This window comes from Panthera tigris, chromosome C1 (genome assembly GCF_018350195.1).
Source record: "Panthera tigris isolate Pti1 chromosome C1, P.tigris_Pti1_mat1.1, whole genome shotgun sequence".
NCBI classification, from domain to species: Eukaryota; Metazoa; Chordata; class Mammalia; order Carnivora; family Felidae; genus Panthera; species Panthera tigris.
In genome coordinates, this window is record NC_056667.1 from 42,500,777 (window position 1) to 42,518,666 (window position 17,890).

A 17,890-nucleotide genomic window follows, 5' to 3' on the forward strand; every position below is an offset into this window, starting at 1 on the left:
TTCTCCCCAAAGCACATTCAGAACAGGCAGTGTGGCCACGGCTCTTCTGTGTCCCCTGGAGCCTCCTGGAGGCACCCTGGGGCTGAGAACAATGAGGGAGAGAGTCTGGAAATGTCCTTGGGCACATCCCCTCCTTAAACAAAGCAAAGGCCCCGATTTACACTCTGCCTCCTGCATATGACAGGTCAGACAGGCCTGTCCTCATTCCAACCTCCAGGGACAGGCTCATTTGCACTCTGGCTGCCCAGGCAGGTCTGTCCATACACTGACAGGCCAGCTAGACCTGTCTACACTCCAGCTACATGGACAAGCCTGTACATTCTGGCCACCTGGGCAGGTCTGTTCATACGCTGGCTGCCCTGTCAGGCCAGTCTGATAGCCTGTATGAGCCCAGTAAAGAAATGCTGGCTGGGGGGCCTGGGTGGCTCAATCAGTTGAGCATCATCAGACTCTTGATTTCGGCTCAGGTTATGATCTCATGGTTTGTGAGTTCAAGCCCTGTGTCGGGCTGATGGCATAGAGCCTGCCTGGGATTCTCTCTCTCTCTCTTTCTGTCTCTCTCTCTCTCTCTCTTTCTGCCCCTCCCCTGCTCGCATTTCTTCCCTCCCCCCAATCTCAAAAATAAGTCAACATTAAAAAAAAAAATGCTGGCCAGGGTATGGTCACCAAGCCCACAAGACTGAAAAACAAAACACCTTTATTTAGTTATCACTGAATTTGCAAACACAGAAAGGAGTAGAAAATCTAACACCACTTCATCACACAGGCTCATGGAGAGTGCTGACCCCAAGGCTCCATGGGCAGCTTGACTAAAGCATCCCAGGCAAGCCTGCCTCCCCAGTCCTGGCTGGCCCACCTGTCCTGTGGGAGACTGGCCCAGATGTTTCCAAGGGCCCCTGCAGCTCTTCTGAGGCCATGCTGTCTCCACACAGGCTGAGCTTTGTGAGAGACGACTGGTGAGACTGATGGGAGACGGGACAAGCTGTGGCACGTGGCAGGCAGCGGGCCTTGGCCTAGGCCTGGGCCGTCCTCAGGGAGGGCTGTTTGTCTGAGGCCACGTGTTATGGGGCAGGGAGGGTGACCGGCCTGGGCAGGGACTCAGCTGGGGCAGAACCAGAACATCGCTGTGTCTTCATAAACTGAAGGCAGTGGTGGCTGCTGAGCTCCTGCAGAGGGGCAGAGACCCTTGGCATCTGGCCCTGCAGGCCCCTGTCCTCCAGGAGAGAGTGGCCAGGGCCTAGAAGACTTAAGTTAGAGTCCTGGCCATGACATTACCTGCCCTGAGACCTGGGGCAAGTGTTTTCAGCTCATGGGGTCTCAACTCTGTGATCCAGAAAGTGGGACCATATAGCCCCTGCTGCCACCCTCATAGGTTAACACAGTGGAAATGTCATAGCTGGGGCCTTGGCTGTGCCAGGTCATAATTCTCCAGCTGGGGCTCCCACATGCAGTCTTTCCCTTTCTGAGACTCTATTGTCTGGCCTGTGGGGCGAATCCTGGCCTCTCAAGGGTGGGAGGAGTGTGTGAGCCTGGCTCCTGTCGAGTGCTCGGAAAAGTAGTGAGTTGAGATCCTGCCCTTGGCCCCTAGACCTGGAGGCCTCCCCTGGCCCCTGCAGCTCTGCAGGCTACACATTGGTCTCAAGCTCACTGATCTCAATGGTGCAGTGGTCCAGAGAGGTGGCAGCTGGTTCCTCGTCCTGTTCCACCTGGACAGGGATGTGGTGGGGACAGGCAGGGCCCAGGGTCAGCTCTGAGGCCTCCGCCACGCTCTTCACACAGCCATTCTGCTGGGTTGCCACGATCTCCTGGAGGCTCACTGGCTTGGTCTCACGGGGCGGCAGTTTCTGGGGAGGGGAAACAGGCCTTGGTAGCAGCAGGAGGGAGTGAGGTTAGACACCAGGGAAGACTGAAAGAGCAAACCACGTGATTGGTTTTCCTACAGATGTGCTGTGGGACCTTGATATGTCACACACGGCCTCTCTGGGCTCCAGTTCCAATCTGTCCTGTTTCCTTTTGAGGTTGTCTTAATGGAGAAGTCCAGTGAGGGAACTGGTGGGTCCCCTGCCTGTCCACCCCAATGGGAGTGGGACAGCCTATTACACATAGTTATTGCCACGAAGCCCTGTGCCGACATACAAATGTTTGCATTGTTGTCGGCAGGATAGAGCACACCCCCACACTAGGGTACAGGCTCCCTGAGGACAGGGTTTATCTTTCTTTGTTTGCCACTGCTCCTCCCACGATGACGAGTGCTCAACAGCTAGCTGCGAGAGGAATCGGTCACCCTGTGTCCAGATGAGGAGGCAGGGAGGGATTGGCAGAAGGCTGCCCAGCTGGTGAGAAGACCTGCACCCCCAACCCAGCTCCACCCTCCCAACGGCCAGGCTGGGAGGAGGCACTGCTCTCACCTCCACACCTGTGTCCTGAGCAAAGTCCTTCCGGCAGATGTGGGCCATGATCCCTGCCGCCAGCGCGTCACCCAGCACGTTAATCATGGTGCGGAAACGGTCCCTGGTGAGCCAAGGTGGGCAGTGAGTGGTGGGCACTATTATTGGTAAGAGGAGCTGGCAGCAGGCAGGGCCCAGCCCAGCAGCACCTGCAGCCGGCAGCCAGGTTGGAGCCTGTGGCAAAGTGCCTTTCCGGTCCTCTCAAGCCTACTGCCCCTCCTCAGGCAAGGCCAAAGCAAGTTGGTGCACGGCTGGATTCAGGAGCATGTGGACTGTGCCCATGCTCAAAAGGGCCTGGGCTTGGTCTGATGCTCTGCTCTCACCCCCTTGAAATTCTTTATATTTTTGAACAAGGGTAGGCACATTTTCATTTTTAAAAACTGGGCCCCGCAAAGGCTGGTGTCAGTGAGCAGGGCACCCCCACTGTGCCAAACCATGGCAGTTCCCCCTGCCCACCCTCAATGCCTGCTGCCTGGGGGATGAGGCAGGTAGGGGGCAAACCCACTCACAGAGCCCAGTCGACAGCGATGATGAGGGTGATGTCGTCAGTGGGAAGTCCCACGGAGGTGAGTACGATGACCATGGTGACAAGCCCAGCCTGGGGGATGCCAGCTGCCCCGATGCTGGCCGCTGTGGCCGTGATGCTGCAGGAGGGGCAGGGAGAGGAAGAGGAGGAGCAGGAGGGGCAGGCCTCGCTGTTGGAGCCCTGGCTCCAAGAAGGAGTCCAGAATGCCAGGGCCTCTGGGGACAGCCATACGGGGCAGGGGTTGTTAGGAATGCCACATCAGGAAATTCTCAGGGTGGGGGGCACGTCCCTGCTCAAGGTCCTGTGACTCCATGGGCCTCCATCTCTGGTCCCAGTGGAACCTCCTGAGGAGTTTGTAGAAGAGCATGTGCCTGGGGCTACTGCCTCTGTCAGGTTCCAAAAAGCTGACCAGAAATTCAGGTTGTCCACCTGCATGGCTCTGCCCAGCCTCCCTCTGGGCCTGGTTCCTGGGGCCAGACTTGTGCCCTCAGGCTGGCACACAAGGCCTTCCCCACGGCCTCTGACCCTCACCCCAGCACCCTTCCTTCACCTCCAGCCACACTAGCAGTCACCCCCGCCCCCGTCCCCTCATCCCACCCCTGGTCTCTGCTCACCCTCTGCCTGCCTTTAGCCCCCTCCCTGCCCTGCATGCCCAGACTGCAGGCCCTCCTCTGGACCTTAGTTCCCATCCTGCTCGGAGCTCCCCCTCTGCAGGGTGACACTGGGGAAGGAGCCCTGAGTCATAGAAGCCAGGCCACATCCCAGCACTAACATTCTGTGTGGCTAGGAACAAACCCCTTGCCTCCTCTGCACTTCAGAGACCCCATCAGATCTGAGAGCTCAAGAATCCCGAAGGTCCTTCTGGTGCCCTCCTCTTCCCCGGCCAATCCACCCTGGGTATGGGGTGTCAGGTGTGTACCTGATGGTGATGATCTGGCCGAAGTCCAGCTCATAGTTGTTGACCTGGGCAATGAAGATGGCGGCCACAGCCTCATAGAGTGCTGTCCCATCCATGTTGATGGTGGCGCCCACAGGCAGCACAAAGCGGGCAATCCGCCGGTCAATGTGGTTGTTTTCCAGCAGGCACTTGAAGGTGATGGGCAGTGTGGCTGAGCTGTGGGCAGAGGGGCCAGTGCGTGCCTACCACTGTCTCCCAGGGTACTCCGGGGCTCTGGGCTGCCTGTGTGCCAGGGATGGGAAGCTCGCCCCCACCCCAGGCAGCCCACCCATCACGGGGGAGGACAGGCTGAAGGAGCTTTGAAAATGGTCTCAAATGGCATTCTTGGCAAGTGTGTGATCAGTGGCCCGGCCAGACCCACCCAAGCCTAGGCCCCGGAGACCCCCCACCAGCCGCACAGGTCAGGAAAGGAGCCACCATCAGCAGAGCACCTACTACGCGCCAGGCATTGTGCTTTACACACGCTCTTATCTGACCCTCACAGCTTCCTGTGAGGGAGGGGTTTTGAGTCCATTTTACAGATGAAGAAACTGAAGCCCGGAGGGGAGGAGGGGCTGACCCAAAGTCATACCACTGTGCCAAGCATAAAGTGGCTAACAGTAGGGCTCTGGGGCCGGCCTTGCTGGATTTAGATTCCAGCCTCCTACTAGCCAAGTGGCTCTGGCGGGTTCCTTAACCTGTGTGTGCCTTAGTTTCCTTATCCCAAACAATACCTAGATTACAGAGCTATTAGGGTGATTCAACAAGAAAGCGCTTAGAGCAGTATCTGGCACATTACAGGCAGTCAGTGGTAGCCACTACTGTCATTGTTACTGTCTCTGTTACTAGAGCTCCTGGTGGCCGTGCTGAGACTAAAACTCAGGTTGGTTTGGCCACAGTGCCCTTCCTTTCCCACAGGCCACTGCCTGGGGAGCCCACGTCCATTTTCCAGAGCCTGCGATGATCTCCCCAGATGTGCTGGGCCCGCGGCTGTGGTTTCTGCCAAGCAGGAGATGGCCAAGGGCTGCTGGCTCCAGCAGGGCTTGGCCTGTGGTATGGGAGCTGGCAGCCATTGGGACTTTGCCTTTCCTTTCCACCTCCTGGCTCTGCCCTGCGTGGAGGTTCCTGGACGAGGCTTCTGGGGCTTTTCCTCACTGGGGCCCTGATCCTCCTAAGTTCTGTGTGAGGCACTTCTGCTGCTAAGGGTGGGGGCCCTCACTCCCATTTGACAGATTGGGAAGCTGAGGCCCAGAGAAGAGAAAGCAGTAAGGGCTGGAAGGAAGAACGAGGCTCTGAAGAGACATGGGCCTGAGCTCAGGCGAGTCCTCCACGTGGAGCTTGGACATATGCTGTGGGGAGAACCACCCTTTCTTCACAGAGTATGTAGAGCACTTTCTCCTCCTTGGTAGACAGACGGGTGGGTTTGCATGCCTCCAACTCTGCTTCTGCACTCAACTGTGGGCCGGGATCCTTGAGAGCAGATGCCACCTCATAGGCTAGCCTTCGTGCCCCTTGTGAGTTATCTCCACTAATTCCCATGCAACCCTTAGAGGCAGAGACCACCCTGATCCCCAAACTGCATATGAGGAAATTGGTGCCCAGGGAGGTTAAGTGACTTGCCCACAGACACACAGCCAATGGGCGGTGGAACCATGATTCAAATCCCCACTGGTGAGTTACACTGACAAGACTGGGACAGGGCATCCAGCCAGGATGTCCCTGCAGCCATGGACAGGCCAAGACCCTAAACAACACAGGGTCTGACTCCAACGGAGCACCGTATGGCAGCAAAAGGCAACAGCCATTGCAGATTCATCCCCCATCAGCTGTCCCGACCCCAAGATATGTGGAAGCCACCGCCATGTGGACTGAGTGCACCTTAGGGATGCAGGCAGCTGGGGAGGGGAAGGCCTTAAGAGGCAATAAGGGCTTTCTGCCATTCAGGCCGGTGGGGCCTCAAGCAATACATTTCAAAAATTGGTCTCATTTACCACTGTCCATAGCTACCCCCAAGTTTGTAAAGTGGGCCATACTGAACTTTCCATGGTTCTATGGCTATGGACAAGTGATGGCTGGACAGATGAACGGAGTTCAGCTGCCAGCATCACTCCACCCTGCCCGTCACCCAGGGCTACCTGGAGGAGGTGGCCAGTGCAATGAGCAAGGCCTGGAGGACGCCTCGGATAAAGACAATGGGGTTCTTTTTGGTGATGAAGAAGTAGAGCAGGGGCAGGATGAAGAGGCCATGGACCACCAGTCCACACACCACGGTGACCGCGTAGAAACCCAGCTTCTTTCTGACTGCTGTGGGGTCATCCATCTCCAGGATCTTGCCGGCGATGAGGAACACAATGCCAAAGGGGAAGTACCTGAGGGCAGGCGGCCAGTTCAGTGCCAGGCAGGCGAGGGTCCCGGGCAGTCCTGGCACGGCATCACTGCCCCCTGGCCGCCCGGGGATCCTGTGAGGACTGAATGGGAGTCTGTACCAACGTGCCCAGTACATGTGGCCTCATTAATACCACGACGCTCAACCAGTCCAACCCGCACAACCTCTGGCCTCCCTCCTTGCCTTCCCGTCTAGGTCTCTGAGGAGGGCCCCCGCCCTCAGCAGGCCCTCATTTCAGCCCAGCGGTGCCACAAACTTCGTGCGTGACCCGGGGCGGGCCTCTGCGTTTCCCCATCCAAACTGTACAAGGTCAGACTAGAAGATTCCTAAGGCCTGAGCTCTGAACCAAGGAGTGGCAGCTGGTTCTCACTTCCAGTGTTTCCCTTCTCCAAAAGCTAAGCTGATGAGACTCCATGGGATGGGGAAACTGGGCCAGGAGAGCAAGGCCACGCTTAGCTTGTAACTATCCTCCAGTGGGCCTGATCGGGCCAGAAATGGCAGGCCCGGGGCTGGAACTAGACCTGGTCAGGGCTGGGCCGGGGGATGCAGGGCAGAATGTGGCCAGGGCTGAGCCTCCAGGGCAGGAAAGCAGTGGAAGGGGCCGTGGTATCCCTCCATCTTCCCAGGGCAGGGCTGAAAGGGGGTGGGGTGAAGGTGGAAGAAGACACTTCTGCCCCCAGCGAAGCTTACCACACAGCCACCGCCACAATCTTCATGACGGACTCATTGAGGCACTGGCAGAAGCTGACTAGAGGGGTCCCATTGTCCCCCATGCGGCCCAGCATGATGCCTGCAGGGGCAGAGACACACAAGCATGTCACAGAGGCCGCACACCGAGGCACAGGCACGCACCACAGTGGCATATGTGCCAGCACACGCTGGCGGCCCAGCAGGGACAGACCTGCGCGCACATGTGGCCCTCGGGCCTTGGCTGAATTCCCAGCAGCCTTGGATCAAGCACAGTGCTTCCCTGCACCCTCTCCTCTCCTTCTCCTGGGCCTCTACTGCTGGACCAGGGCTCTCATCTCATCCTCCTCTCTAATCCATAAAAATGTTCCCTGCCAACCCCCCACGCACTGACTTCCTGAACACTCCCACCATAACCAAGATCCCCCCTGCTTCAGGCCCCGATTGATCTGACCCCTGTCAACACCTCCCACCTCCATCTGGCCCTGCTTTTCACCTCCTCACTATGCTCTGGCATCACTGGCCTCCTTTACGTTTCTAGAATACGTCAAGCTTTTCACTGCCTCAGGGCCCTCGCCCATGTAGGTCCTGGTGCCTGAAACCCTGGCCGCCCAGCTCCCCACATGGCCTGGAGGCCCGTCCTCCTCTCCCCTTGGCAAACTCTCCATTTATTCTTCTCTGTATCATGTCTTTCTGATCCCTTTATACCACTTATTACAACTTATAAGTGTTATTTTCCGGTTGTCTGTTATTATTATTTTTTTTTTTTCTGTCTCCTCCAATAGAAGGTTAGCTCCATGAGGGAAAGAACTGTATCTCCTTAGCTGGCACATTGTAGGTGCTCAACAATAATCACTGAATGAACGAACGAACAAATGAATGAATAATAAAGGCTTTCCCGGAGCCCCTGTCATTCTCTTACTTGGGGAGTGTTCGTGTGTGTACTATTCCCCAGGTGAGCTCTGTGCAGTTGGGCACCATCAGGCCACTCCTGAAACGGTGACAAGTGACAGCTGTCCCTTCTGGTGACACAAAAATGGAGAGCAAAACACACTCTGTGGCTGCCCTTAGAAAGCTTACCAGCAGTGTGCTTGGAGGGGCTCATCACCTGACTCAGCCAGGGAGAAGCAGGGACTGGATTTGAACCCTGGCTCATGTGACTCCAGAGAGAGGCTCTTTCCTGCCCCAGGAAGCCCTGAACTCACACTATCCACAGAACAGCTACCACATGGCGATGGGACGACATGGGGGCCCTGCTGGTATGGGCGGGAGAGGCCCAAGTTGAAGGTGATACAACCTAGCCCTTGCCCATAGGGCCTGTGGAAACCTGGCTGAGCTGAGACCCAGGTCCCCTGCCAGCTCTGTCCCTCCTCCCAGGCTATTCCTGCCCGAACCAGGAGACACATAAGGGCTCAGGCTGGCTGGGCACCTGTGTGCTGGGGACCCAGGGTCTGGTGGCAGGCCTCCTGCAACAGTCCCGGCCAATGGGGCCTTAGTATCAGCTGCTTCCCAACACCAGGGACGAGATGGGAAAGGAGGTTGTGTCGTGGGGACCCAAGAAAGCCGCATTCGGAGCAGCTTTGCACGTGTGTCTGCTCACACTCAGATGTGGGCACACACAGATGCAGGTACAAATGGAAGTGGAAGGCATAGGCACGTGCTGACTTGGGCACACATACACGAACATATACACACTGACACATAGACAGTTACACACATCCAGGAAAAAGTGAGTCAGAGGGTCTCAGGGTTTCTTTTGCTCTGCCAACAGAGGTCCTGTTTATATGTTCCCACCCCTAAGAGAGAGGCAGTGGCTGGGGAGGAGCGGGAATGTCCAGTATTGGGGACTGATTGCCAGATGTGCTGTGAGTGCCTCCAAACACCATCCTGTCACATGCTCGGGTCCCTGAGGCCCTAGGCCCTCTGCATGCCCGACATTTGGGCCAAGATGATTAGAGCTCCGTTACCCACCATGGTCTGTCCATTCCCAGCCATCTACCCATCTCTCCAGCAGGTTTTCCTGCGTGCCTGCTCTCTCCAGTCAGTGTGGTGGGCTGTGGGGATAAATGGGGAACAAGCCAGGCCCGTCACTGCCTGCATGGAGCTTACGCCTGCTTCTGTGTAGACGCTAAACAGTTACAGAAACAGATAACTGCAATGTGGTCAAACGTTTAAGGAGTAACAAGGAGCACCTGAGCAGTCTGGGGGTGCTAGGAAGACTTTCCCGAGGACGTGATGCTTGCGAAGACCACAGTCCCCCTGCAAAGAGGGGAAGGTGCAGGGGGAGAGGAAGGGGCAGGGGCAGCCAGGCTGGGGGAGTGGGAAGATCTTTGGAGAGGCACCTTCCTGGAACCGAAAGGCAGCATGGCTGGGGGAAGAGAGCAGGACCAGAGAAGCCGGGAGGCAGGCTGGGCCAGATCACACAGAGCTCTGCAGGCCATGTACAGAGTTCGGGACCCCTTTCCAAGTGCACTGGAGAGCCACTGCAGGACTTTGTGAGGCCGTGAGGAGGACACACCAGGACAGGGACCCTTTGGGAGGCTCTTGCAGAAACCAGGTGAGAGGTGAACTGTGGTGGCCCCGAACTGTGATGCTGGCAGTGAGCAGAGGGAAATGTGGGCTCGGAGAGAAGTTTCGGAAGCAGACCTGACAGATTTGGATGCGGGCCAGGCAGAGGCAGAGGCAGAGGCAGAAAACAGCCCCTAGATTTCCTGCATGAGCAACCAGGAGGACAGTGAGAAGAAAACCTTGTGGACAAGTCAGAGAGGGAGGAGAGGCCCTCGCTAGGACCTTGGCCAGGGCAAAGAGGGAGGTAGATGCCAATTTTAGAATAAGACTCACAATGACCTTTGATAGCCTAGAAGGACAAGACAGGGACTGACCAGCTAGATTGTTCTGGATGGCTTGTCTCCAAGAAGGAAAAGGTGTGTGTGTGTGTGTGTGTGTGTGTGTCTGTCTGTCTGTCTGTATTGGTGATGGTGGTGAGGGCACTGTTGGCAGAGGCATAGCCATAGGTTTTGTGGGATCCGAAGCTTATACTATTTGGGGCTCTCTTTAAGAAAAAGAATATTTTTTTGTTTTGTTTTGTTTTGTTTTGTTTTGTTTTGTTGTTAAAAGGTACAGGAAGGCCTTTGCTAGTGAAGCCTCACCAGCTTCATGGTGATAGCCTATGGTTGGAGGTCTTGGCAAGAAGAGTAGCAAAGGGGAGGGTGTGGTCAAGGAGGCCAACTGTGGGCCCTGAGAAATGACACACACTTGTCTGAGGACAGAGTTGACCAGTGGGGAGCCCCTGTGGTTGGAAATGGAAGGGAGAAATGAGGACTTTAATGAGACAGTGATGGATAATAGATTTTCAGGTTTTTCCTGTTCTTCATTGTAACCTCCCCGCCGCCCGCCACCCTGCCCTAGTATCCCCAGACCTCAGTAAAATGGAACAGGCTGCTGGGAGGAAGCCTGAGGCATGGTCTTCTTTAAGGGAGAGGAAACTAGCACCCAGGAGTGGAGAATTCCAAGTGAGGAATGCTAGCTTCGACTGGCGTGGGGGAGGGCTGGAGACACCCTTTGGTAATGGAATAGGGACTTGAGCCACTCTGGGTAGGAAGGAAAGGAATCACCTGGAAGATGGGAGACTCCAGGTTATTCAGATTAGTGGATGCAGGTTGCAGAGAAGGGTAGATGCAGGAAGGGACTGGCTCCCGGCCACTGCCGGGGAGGGGAGGAAGCACATACCCATGGTGGCAGAGAAGATGACGATGCCCAGCACGTTCATGCCATCGGTGGTGTCAGGCTCTGACTTGTAAACAACCTCGGGTGGCGGGGTCAGGTCCAGGGCAAAGTTCTGAACATGAGAGCCGTTCTCTTCCTGGACCCCGTAGATGAGGATCTGCCGAGGAGGGGCCTCCTCTGATGCCATCTTGGGGGATTTGACAACGGGGGTGGTCTTGGTACGGTACTAGTGGGTGACACCCCAACCAGGAAGGAGTCAGGACCAAATATTGTTATTAATATCATCAACAACAATAATAATATCTTGGAGGCACATTTGTATATAGTCAAGAACTATTTGATGGACGATAATCCTGTGAGGTAGGCAGGAGTATCATCAAGATTTTACCAAAAAGAAAACTGGGATTCCGTCATCCAAGTACGCCCTACCCAGCCATGCTTCTATTAGTCCCTTCCACCCTCTCCTTCCTTCTATGCATCATCACACCCATCTGGGATCCCCTCTAACCATCTCCTCTTCTACCCAGATAATTTTCTATTCACCCATCTATCCCTTCCAAACATCATTTTCCATCCACCTAATAGCCAGCCAGCCCTGCCTGCCACTGATGGAAACTTGGGCCTTCTATTTGAAAAGCTCAGGTTGCCCCAAGCCTTCTGGAGGAGAAGACGTCTCAGCTGCAAAGCCCTGAGCCTCCATGCTGTCTACCTTTCCTCCTCTGCCCCAGGGAATCCTCATTCCTCAGGCACTAGGAGTCCAAACAAGGGAAATTTCTAGCCTCCCAACACCACAGTATCGATAAGGTAAGCCTTCTGGGGCACAGGGTGGTGTGGAGAAACCAGTTAGGAAATATATGGGACCAGAAGTTTCTGTGCTTCAGTTTCTTCATATGTAAAATGGGGGTCACAATACTATCTGGCTCGTTTGAATAAATGAGGCAACACACATAAAGTGTTTACAGCAGTGCCTGGCATATCTGGCCTTATGTGGCCATTACTGCTGTTATTACTGCCATCACTACCGTCAGCATTCCAACATTGGACTTTCTGTGTTGGATGCCAGGGATACGAAGATGAACCAGACGTGAATTCTGCTCTGAGAGCTTTGGGGAGGGAGTGACTTACTTTGCTTCAGAGGATCAGACAGCTTCACAAAGAAGGGGATATTTGAGTTGGGTCTTGAAGGATGGGTAGGAGTTTGCCAAAAGAAAAAAGGGCATTCCAGGTAGGTATGAAGCAAAGGAACATTCACTCTTTCTCTCTCACACCTTCAATAATTTCCCGTCACTGTTGGAATAAAACCCAAACTCCCTGGCCTACCATTCGGGGCCCTTCACTATCTGGCTTATTTCGTAGATAAAGACCCAGGAGATTAGGAAAGATACAGAGATTAGCTCAAGATTTCACCACTCCTTATTTTGGAGCCTCCTATCCAACCCTCAACCTACTCCTTTGTGTCCCCAGTCCCCAGTCCCCAGTGCAGGGACTAGCACAGGCAAGGGGGTCAGGAAATGCTCGCTGGATTGTCAACTAATCAGCCAACATTTTACAAGGGGAAAAGCATTAGAAGTTATTAGAAGGGCAGACAAAAATTTGTGCACAAGGATATTTACCATAATTTCTAAAAATGGAAAAACTTTGAAAACAACCTAAAAGCCTACCAAAAGGGGGCATGGTAATAAACTATAGCCTGGCCTTATCACGGGCTCTTGTCTCACTGCAAATATTGTATTTTAAAGAAATGCTTAATAACCAGGGAAAATGCTCATGATGTAATGGGGGTGGGGAAAAGCAAGACACACACTGTCTATGAACCGTTAACCTAATCTTATTTTTCTAAAACATATTTATGCAGAGAACTAAGACTAAAAGTGTACCAACTACTGTCACTGTTGCTTGGTGCTGGAACAAGAGATGATTTTATTTTCTTCTTTGTATTTTTTAGTGTTTTCCTAACATTTTACACTGAACATCGTTACTATTCTTATTACGGGGCAAAAGGATTCTTTTTAAAAAGAAAGAGAAAACAGGCTTAGAAGCCAGACAGACCCGGGTTTTCCTACCAGCGCCATCATTTACTGGTGGTATAACCTTGGGCAGATCTTTTAATCCTTCTGTGCCTCAGTTTCCTCATCCGGGAGAGGCGCTGGCACACTGAGGGCAGGGTTACTGTGAGGACTGACTGAGACAGTGGGTGTGAGCATGGGTGTAAACCTAGAGCACAGTGGCTTCCCCCCACCCTTGTAAGTTCTCTTCGTCAGAAGCTGGAACCCAGGGCAGGGGTGTGGCCATGGGAGGCCGTGAGGATCCAGGTCTCCCCACCTGCCCTCCTCTCCAGCATCCGGCCCCCAGGAGGCAGGGAGACTTGCTGGGGAAACCTGTCCCTTCCCAGCCTGGCCCAGGCTGGTCCTGCCTGCCCTGCTCCATCGCTCTGGGATCCACTTACCTGTTTGAAAGTGGCTTCCACCAGGTTGGCTGGGAACATGTTCCTGGGAAGAGAGTCAGCAGTTGAAGAATTCCACAACCCAGCACAGGAGGGCCTGTGGGTTCATCTGAACACCCCGCTTGGCAGGCAAGGCTCTCCGTGACCTAGCCCCACCTCCCTCTCCAGTCTCATCTCTTCCCCACCCCCCAGTACTCAAAGCTCCAAAGGCAATTGCATCCAGTTCCCTAGAAACACTGCACACTTCTCCAGCAGCCGGCCCTTCGTCTACACTGTTCCTTCTGCCTAGAATGTCCTTCCTGCTTCTCTGGCTACCTTGTACTCCAATTAATCAGAGGCCAAGCCTTCTCTGATTGCTGGCCGACTCTGTGGGCCTTCCCTTGTGGATCACCTGTGTTCCAGCCTGCTGCAGTGTGGCAGCGGCTCAGGGGTCTGCCTCTCCCACAGATTAGGCCTCCTTGAAAACTCAGTTGTTCGTATCTTATCTGTGCTGCACAACACATGACTTGGCACATGAATGAGATCATAATTCTTGTTAACATTGTTTTCATAAAGCTAAAGGAGGAGGGTGCTTGTCCTATCAGATATGAACACCTTCTGTAAAGATATAACTTTAAAGTGCAGTATTGGGGCGCCTGGGTGGCTCAGTCAGTTAAGTGTCTGACCCTAGCTCAGGTCATGATCTCGCGGTCCGTGAGTTCAAGCCCTGCGTCGGGCTCTGTGCTGACCGCTCAGAGCGTGGAGCCTGCTTCGGATTCTGTCTCCTTCTCTCTCTGCCTCTCCCCTGTTCACACTGTCTCTCTCTCTTAAAGTGCAATATTGACACAGCTGTCAACAGAAAAACCAATAGAACAGAACCTATAGCCCAGAAACAGAACCATCTAAATACTTCATTAAAAAAATAATAAAGTGTATTTTTTTTAAGTAATCTCTACACCCAACACGGGGCTTGAACCCACAACCCCAAGATTAAGAGTCCCACGCTCTTCCAACTGAGCCAGCCAGGTGCCCCTAAGTACTTCATTTTTGATAAAAGTTGCTTCACAGATCAGTGAGGAAAGGAAGGACTTATTATAGAGCACTGTGTGGCCAATCAACTATTAAAAGAAAACAACAACTTAGAATCCCTATTTATACTTTGTGCCAAAATAAATTCCATATGGGTTAAAGAAATAAGAAATTAAAAAAATGAAACCATAAAAAGCTAGAAGAAAATATAGGTTAATATTTTTCAGATCTCAGAATATGGAAGGACCCTCTAAGAAGAAAATGAACAATAAAAACATCAATAGATTTTACTACATAGAAATTAAGAATTAAGTGGGAGGGAGGGGAAAGTGGGGGATGGGCACTGAGGAGGGCACCTGTTGGGATGAGCACTGGGTGTTGTATGGAAACCAATTTGGCAATAAATTTCATATTAAAAAAAAAAAGAAATCCACCACACACACACACACACACACACACACAAAAGAATTTCTAGGGGCATCTGGGTGGCTCAGTCAGTTAAGCATCTGGCTCTTGATTTCGGCTCAGGTCATGACCTCATCATTCATGAGACCTTGCCCTGTGTGTGCTCCATGCTGACTGTGGAGCCTGCTTAGGATTCTCTCTCTCCCTCTCCCTCTGCCCCTCCCTCTCTTGTGCACGTGAACACGCATGCACTCTCTCAAAAAATAAATTCATTAATTAAAAAAATTTTTTTAAAGAAAATAAGTTAAGAATTTCCTAAGAGCAACATGGTATCCTGGGTGGGATTCTGGGGCAGAAAAAAAAGACATTCGTGGAAAATCGGTGAAATCCAAACACGGTCTACAATTTAGTTAATAGTGTTGTACTAATTTAATTTCTTAGTTTTGACATCTGTGCCATCATTCCGTACTTTGCTGACTTCAGGGAAAGCTGGGTGAAGGGTATGTTTGTAAGTTTTCTGTAAACTTACAATTATGCCAAAATAAAAGGTTAAATAAATTGAGAATTCTCTGAGACAGATTCACATAGAAATAGAATTATAAAGCAAATGACAAACTAGGGAAACTATGTGACCAAGTGTTATCGTCCTAAATCTGTAAAGAGCTTTTACCAATCTTGTCTTTGTCTCCTTGTTCCTGTCTCTTCTCTCTAGAACATCAGCTTCCTGGAAGGCAGAGGTCTCTCTGTTTAATTCACTGCTGTGTCCCCAGCCACTGGAAGAGTGCCTGGCACATAACAGGCCCTCAGCAAATATTTGCTGCATAAATAATTTGACCACAAAAATATTAATACCTCAACAGAAAAACGATCGAAAGTCATGACCAGACAATTCACTTTGCAAGAGAAGGAACACGAGTAGCCCAAAAAAGCTTTTTAAAAATGCTCAACTTCATCAATAAATTAGACTTCCTTTTCGCCTATCAAGCTGGCAAAGGATTTTTGAATGACAATACTCTGTGCTGAGGAGGTTTGGTGACCCAGACACCCCCACATGTTTCTGGCAGCAACCTTTCTGTAAAGCGACTTGCAATTCCACCTGAGGGTCTGCAAACTATTACACCTTTGTCTTGACAACCCACCTCTAGGAATCTTTCCCAAGTCGGGGATGCTAACAAAGATTTTTGTTGACATGTTTGCATCTCCTTAAATAGGCCATGTGGACTGACCTTACCACCCAGTCTTGTTCTTGGCAAATCTCTTCTTTTTCAAGACCCTGCTCATACATACATGGAATTCTATACGAGGACACGAGTATGCATTGTTCCTTAACCTCACATCCCAGCAGCCACTGTTGGAAAGCAGAAACTATCATTTTTTTCCCACCGTCGTTAAAATATAGGTTCCGTGTAAGCATATGGCAGGAGGAAGAGACCTTAGAAGGAGCTACCAAGGCAGAAACTGGGAAAGAGTGGTCATGACTTTTCCCACTAATTTCAGCTTTGTCACAAGAGAGAGAAGGAGCAGGGGTCAGGGACCAGGATCTCAGAAGCTCAAATGAGGCTTTTTTTTTTTTTTTCCAAGTTATGAGCAGATTTCTGCCAACAGAATAGTAGCTGCCTGCAAGGGCTTTTGACATCAAGCAGACCCAAAGCACCAAAGCCAGGGTTAATGCCGGGGGCTTGCCAGACACACAGCTGCCAGAATGCAACGGTCCACTGGGCCTGGGTTCTCATGACCAAAAGGGAGGATGCCTGTGCTGTGCCAATGGTTAATAGTCTGAAAATCTCTCCTGGGCACAACCCCAGGAGGTTCGAGTGACTTACAAGGTAGTTTTCTAATGAAACCTAGAGGGAAGGCTGCTTTAGTCTGAAACTAGGAACTTTCAAAAGTTGTAAGAGACCGAATGGAACTTACACCTCGTATGTACATTTCTTTACAATCTCCTTTAAAATTAGAATAATTTAAAATGTGGGTTGTGGCAGGGTTACCTACCCAGTCTCTATTCTCTCCTTCCTTACCGACAGGTGCCCTGGCATGTTACGGGACCAACAGGGCTTTGCTGTCAAACCTTGTCTCCCAGCCTCTCTTGCCAAAGGGGTGGCCAGTGAGAGGAAGTAGGAGTCATTGGGTGGTGCTTCCAGAAAACTCTTGAAAAGGAGCCTACTCAGCCAGGACCCTTTGGTCCTTTCCTCCAACTGTCTCCTTCCTGCTGGAACATGGACATACTACCTAGAGCTTCAGCAGCCTTCTTGGACCATGAGACCCACTGATGATAAAAGCCAAGTGATAAACATGGTAGGGGGAGCATGGGATCCTGATGACCATGAGCTGCCCACTGCTGGACTATTGATTTGGGAGAAAATGAAAGCCTTTACCACAGTTAAGCCTCTGCTGCTTCAGGTTTCTCTTAACCAGCAGCCGACAGCAACTCTTGACTAATACATGTGCTCATACTAGTAGTCAGTGAACTTTTCCTGTAGTCTTTAATGAATTGTACTTTTTGATTCCTGAAGAGGAAAATGTACAATATTTTCTTGTGGCTTTGAATACCCATGAGAAGTCTTCCCATTTGCCCCATGAGGCCTGGGCTCCTGGTGGCATAAATTCCGACGTAATGTGCTTGGGAGACATTAGTAGTCACGCCCATCAAGCATACACGGGCCCAGCCTTCCTGCACATCACTTGGGGCAGGGCCACAGTCTGTGGCGCTTCTCCTTACTTACTCTTTCTAAGTCCCCACTGCGATGTTCTAAACTTGCCCTTAACCCCATGTCACCAACCCATGCCCCAAGGTGGGGATTGTTCCTTTGCAAGCACAGCCCCTGAGAACTTCATCCAATCCCTGAGAGGGTCACTGGGAGCTGTAAACGGAGCCAAGTCATTAATTCATCTCTCTGGTGTTTTAATAAGATTGGAAAAAAAAGAAGAGGCCCAGCTCTGATTAGTGTTCCTCTTGTTTGGGTTGTTTTCTGTGAATTTGCACTGTGAGGAGACGTCAGTTTTCTGGAGCCCTGGGAAATGAATTCATGTCTTGGTGAGTCGTCTGGGGATGTGGCCTTTGGGTTCCTCTGGAATCCTCTTTGAGAGATGGAAGCATGTCTTGCCAGCCCTGAGTTATGCTGCGTCCTTCTTTCACTGTTCAGGTGGCCCCTCCATCCTTCTGACTTCTCATCTGTCACACCTGTCCCCACTTCCCTGTTCCTTGCCCTGGCCACCGTGTTCTCGGTCAGTTATCAACGCCAGATAGCCACCTGCTCTGGGCCAGAGCAAGGGTGAGGGGACCCCTGGAAGCCTCCCTCCTGATGTTCTTAATTTCTGCACGGCC

General features: G+C 52.3%; 1 protein-coding gene across 2 annotated transcripts in view; it reads right to left on the minus strand.

Annotated features, from left to right (window-relative positions):
* Positions 1-1,272: 1,272 nt before the first annotated feature.
* Positions 1,273-17,890, minus strand: part of SLC1A7 (solute carrier family 1 member 7) — a 42,752-nt gene continuing 26,134 nt past the window's right edge. Inside the window, exons 4-11 of one of the 2 annotated variants that reach the window (XM_007077186.3) lie at positions 13,156-13,198; positions 10,713-10,935; positions 6,987-7,086; positions 6,046-6,279; positions 3,893-4,087; positions 2,957-3,091; positions 2,409-2,511; positions 1,273-1,844 (exon numbers count right to left, since the gene is read on the minus strand). In XM_007077186.3, the coding sequence (XP_007077248.1) occupies positions 1,626-1,844; positions 2,409-2,511; positions 2,957-3,091; positions 3,893-4,087; positions 6,046-6,279; positions 6,987-7,086; positions 10,713-10,935; positions 13,156-13,198 (1,252 nt within the window). In that variant the 3' untranslated portion in view covers positions 1,273-1,625. The remainder of the gene's footprint in view (positions 1,845-2,408; positions 2,512-2,956; positions 3,092-3,892; positions 4,088-6,045; positions 6,280-6,986; positions 7,087-10,712; positions 10,936-13,155; positions 13,199-17,890) is intronic. The other variant, XM_042997212.1, reaches the window with a different exon arrangement.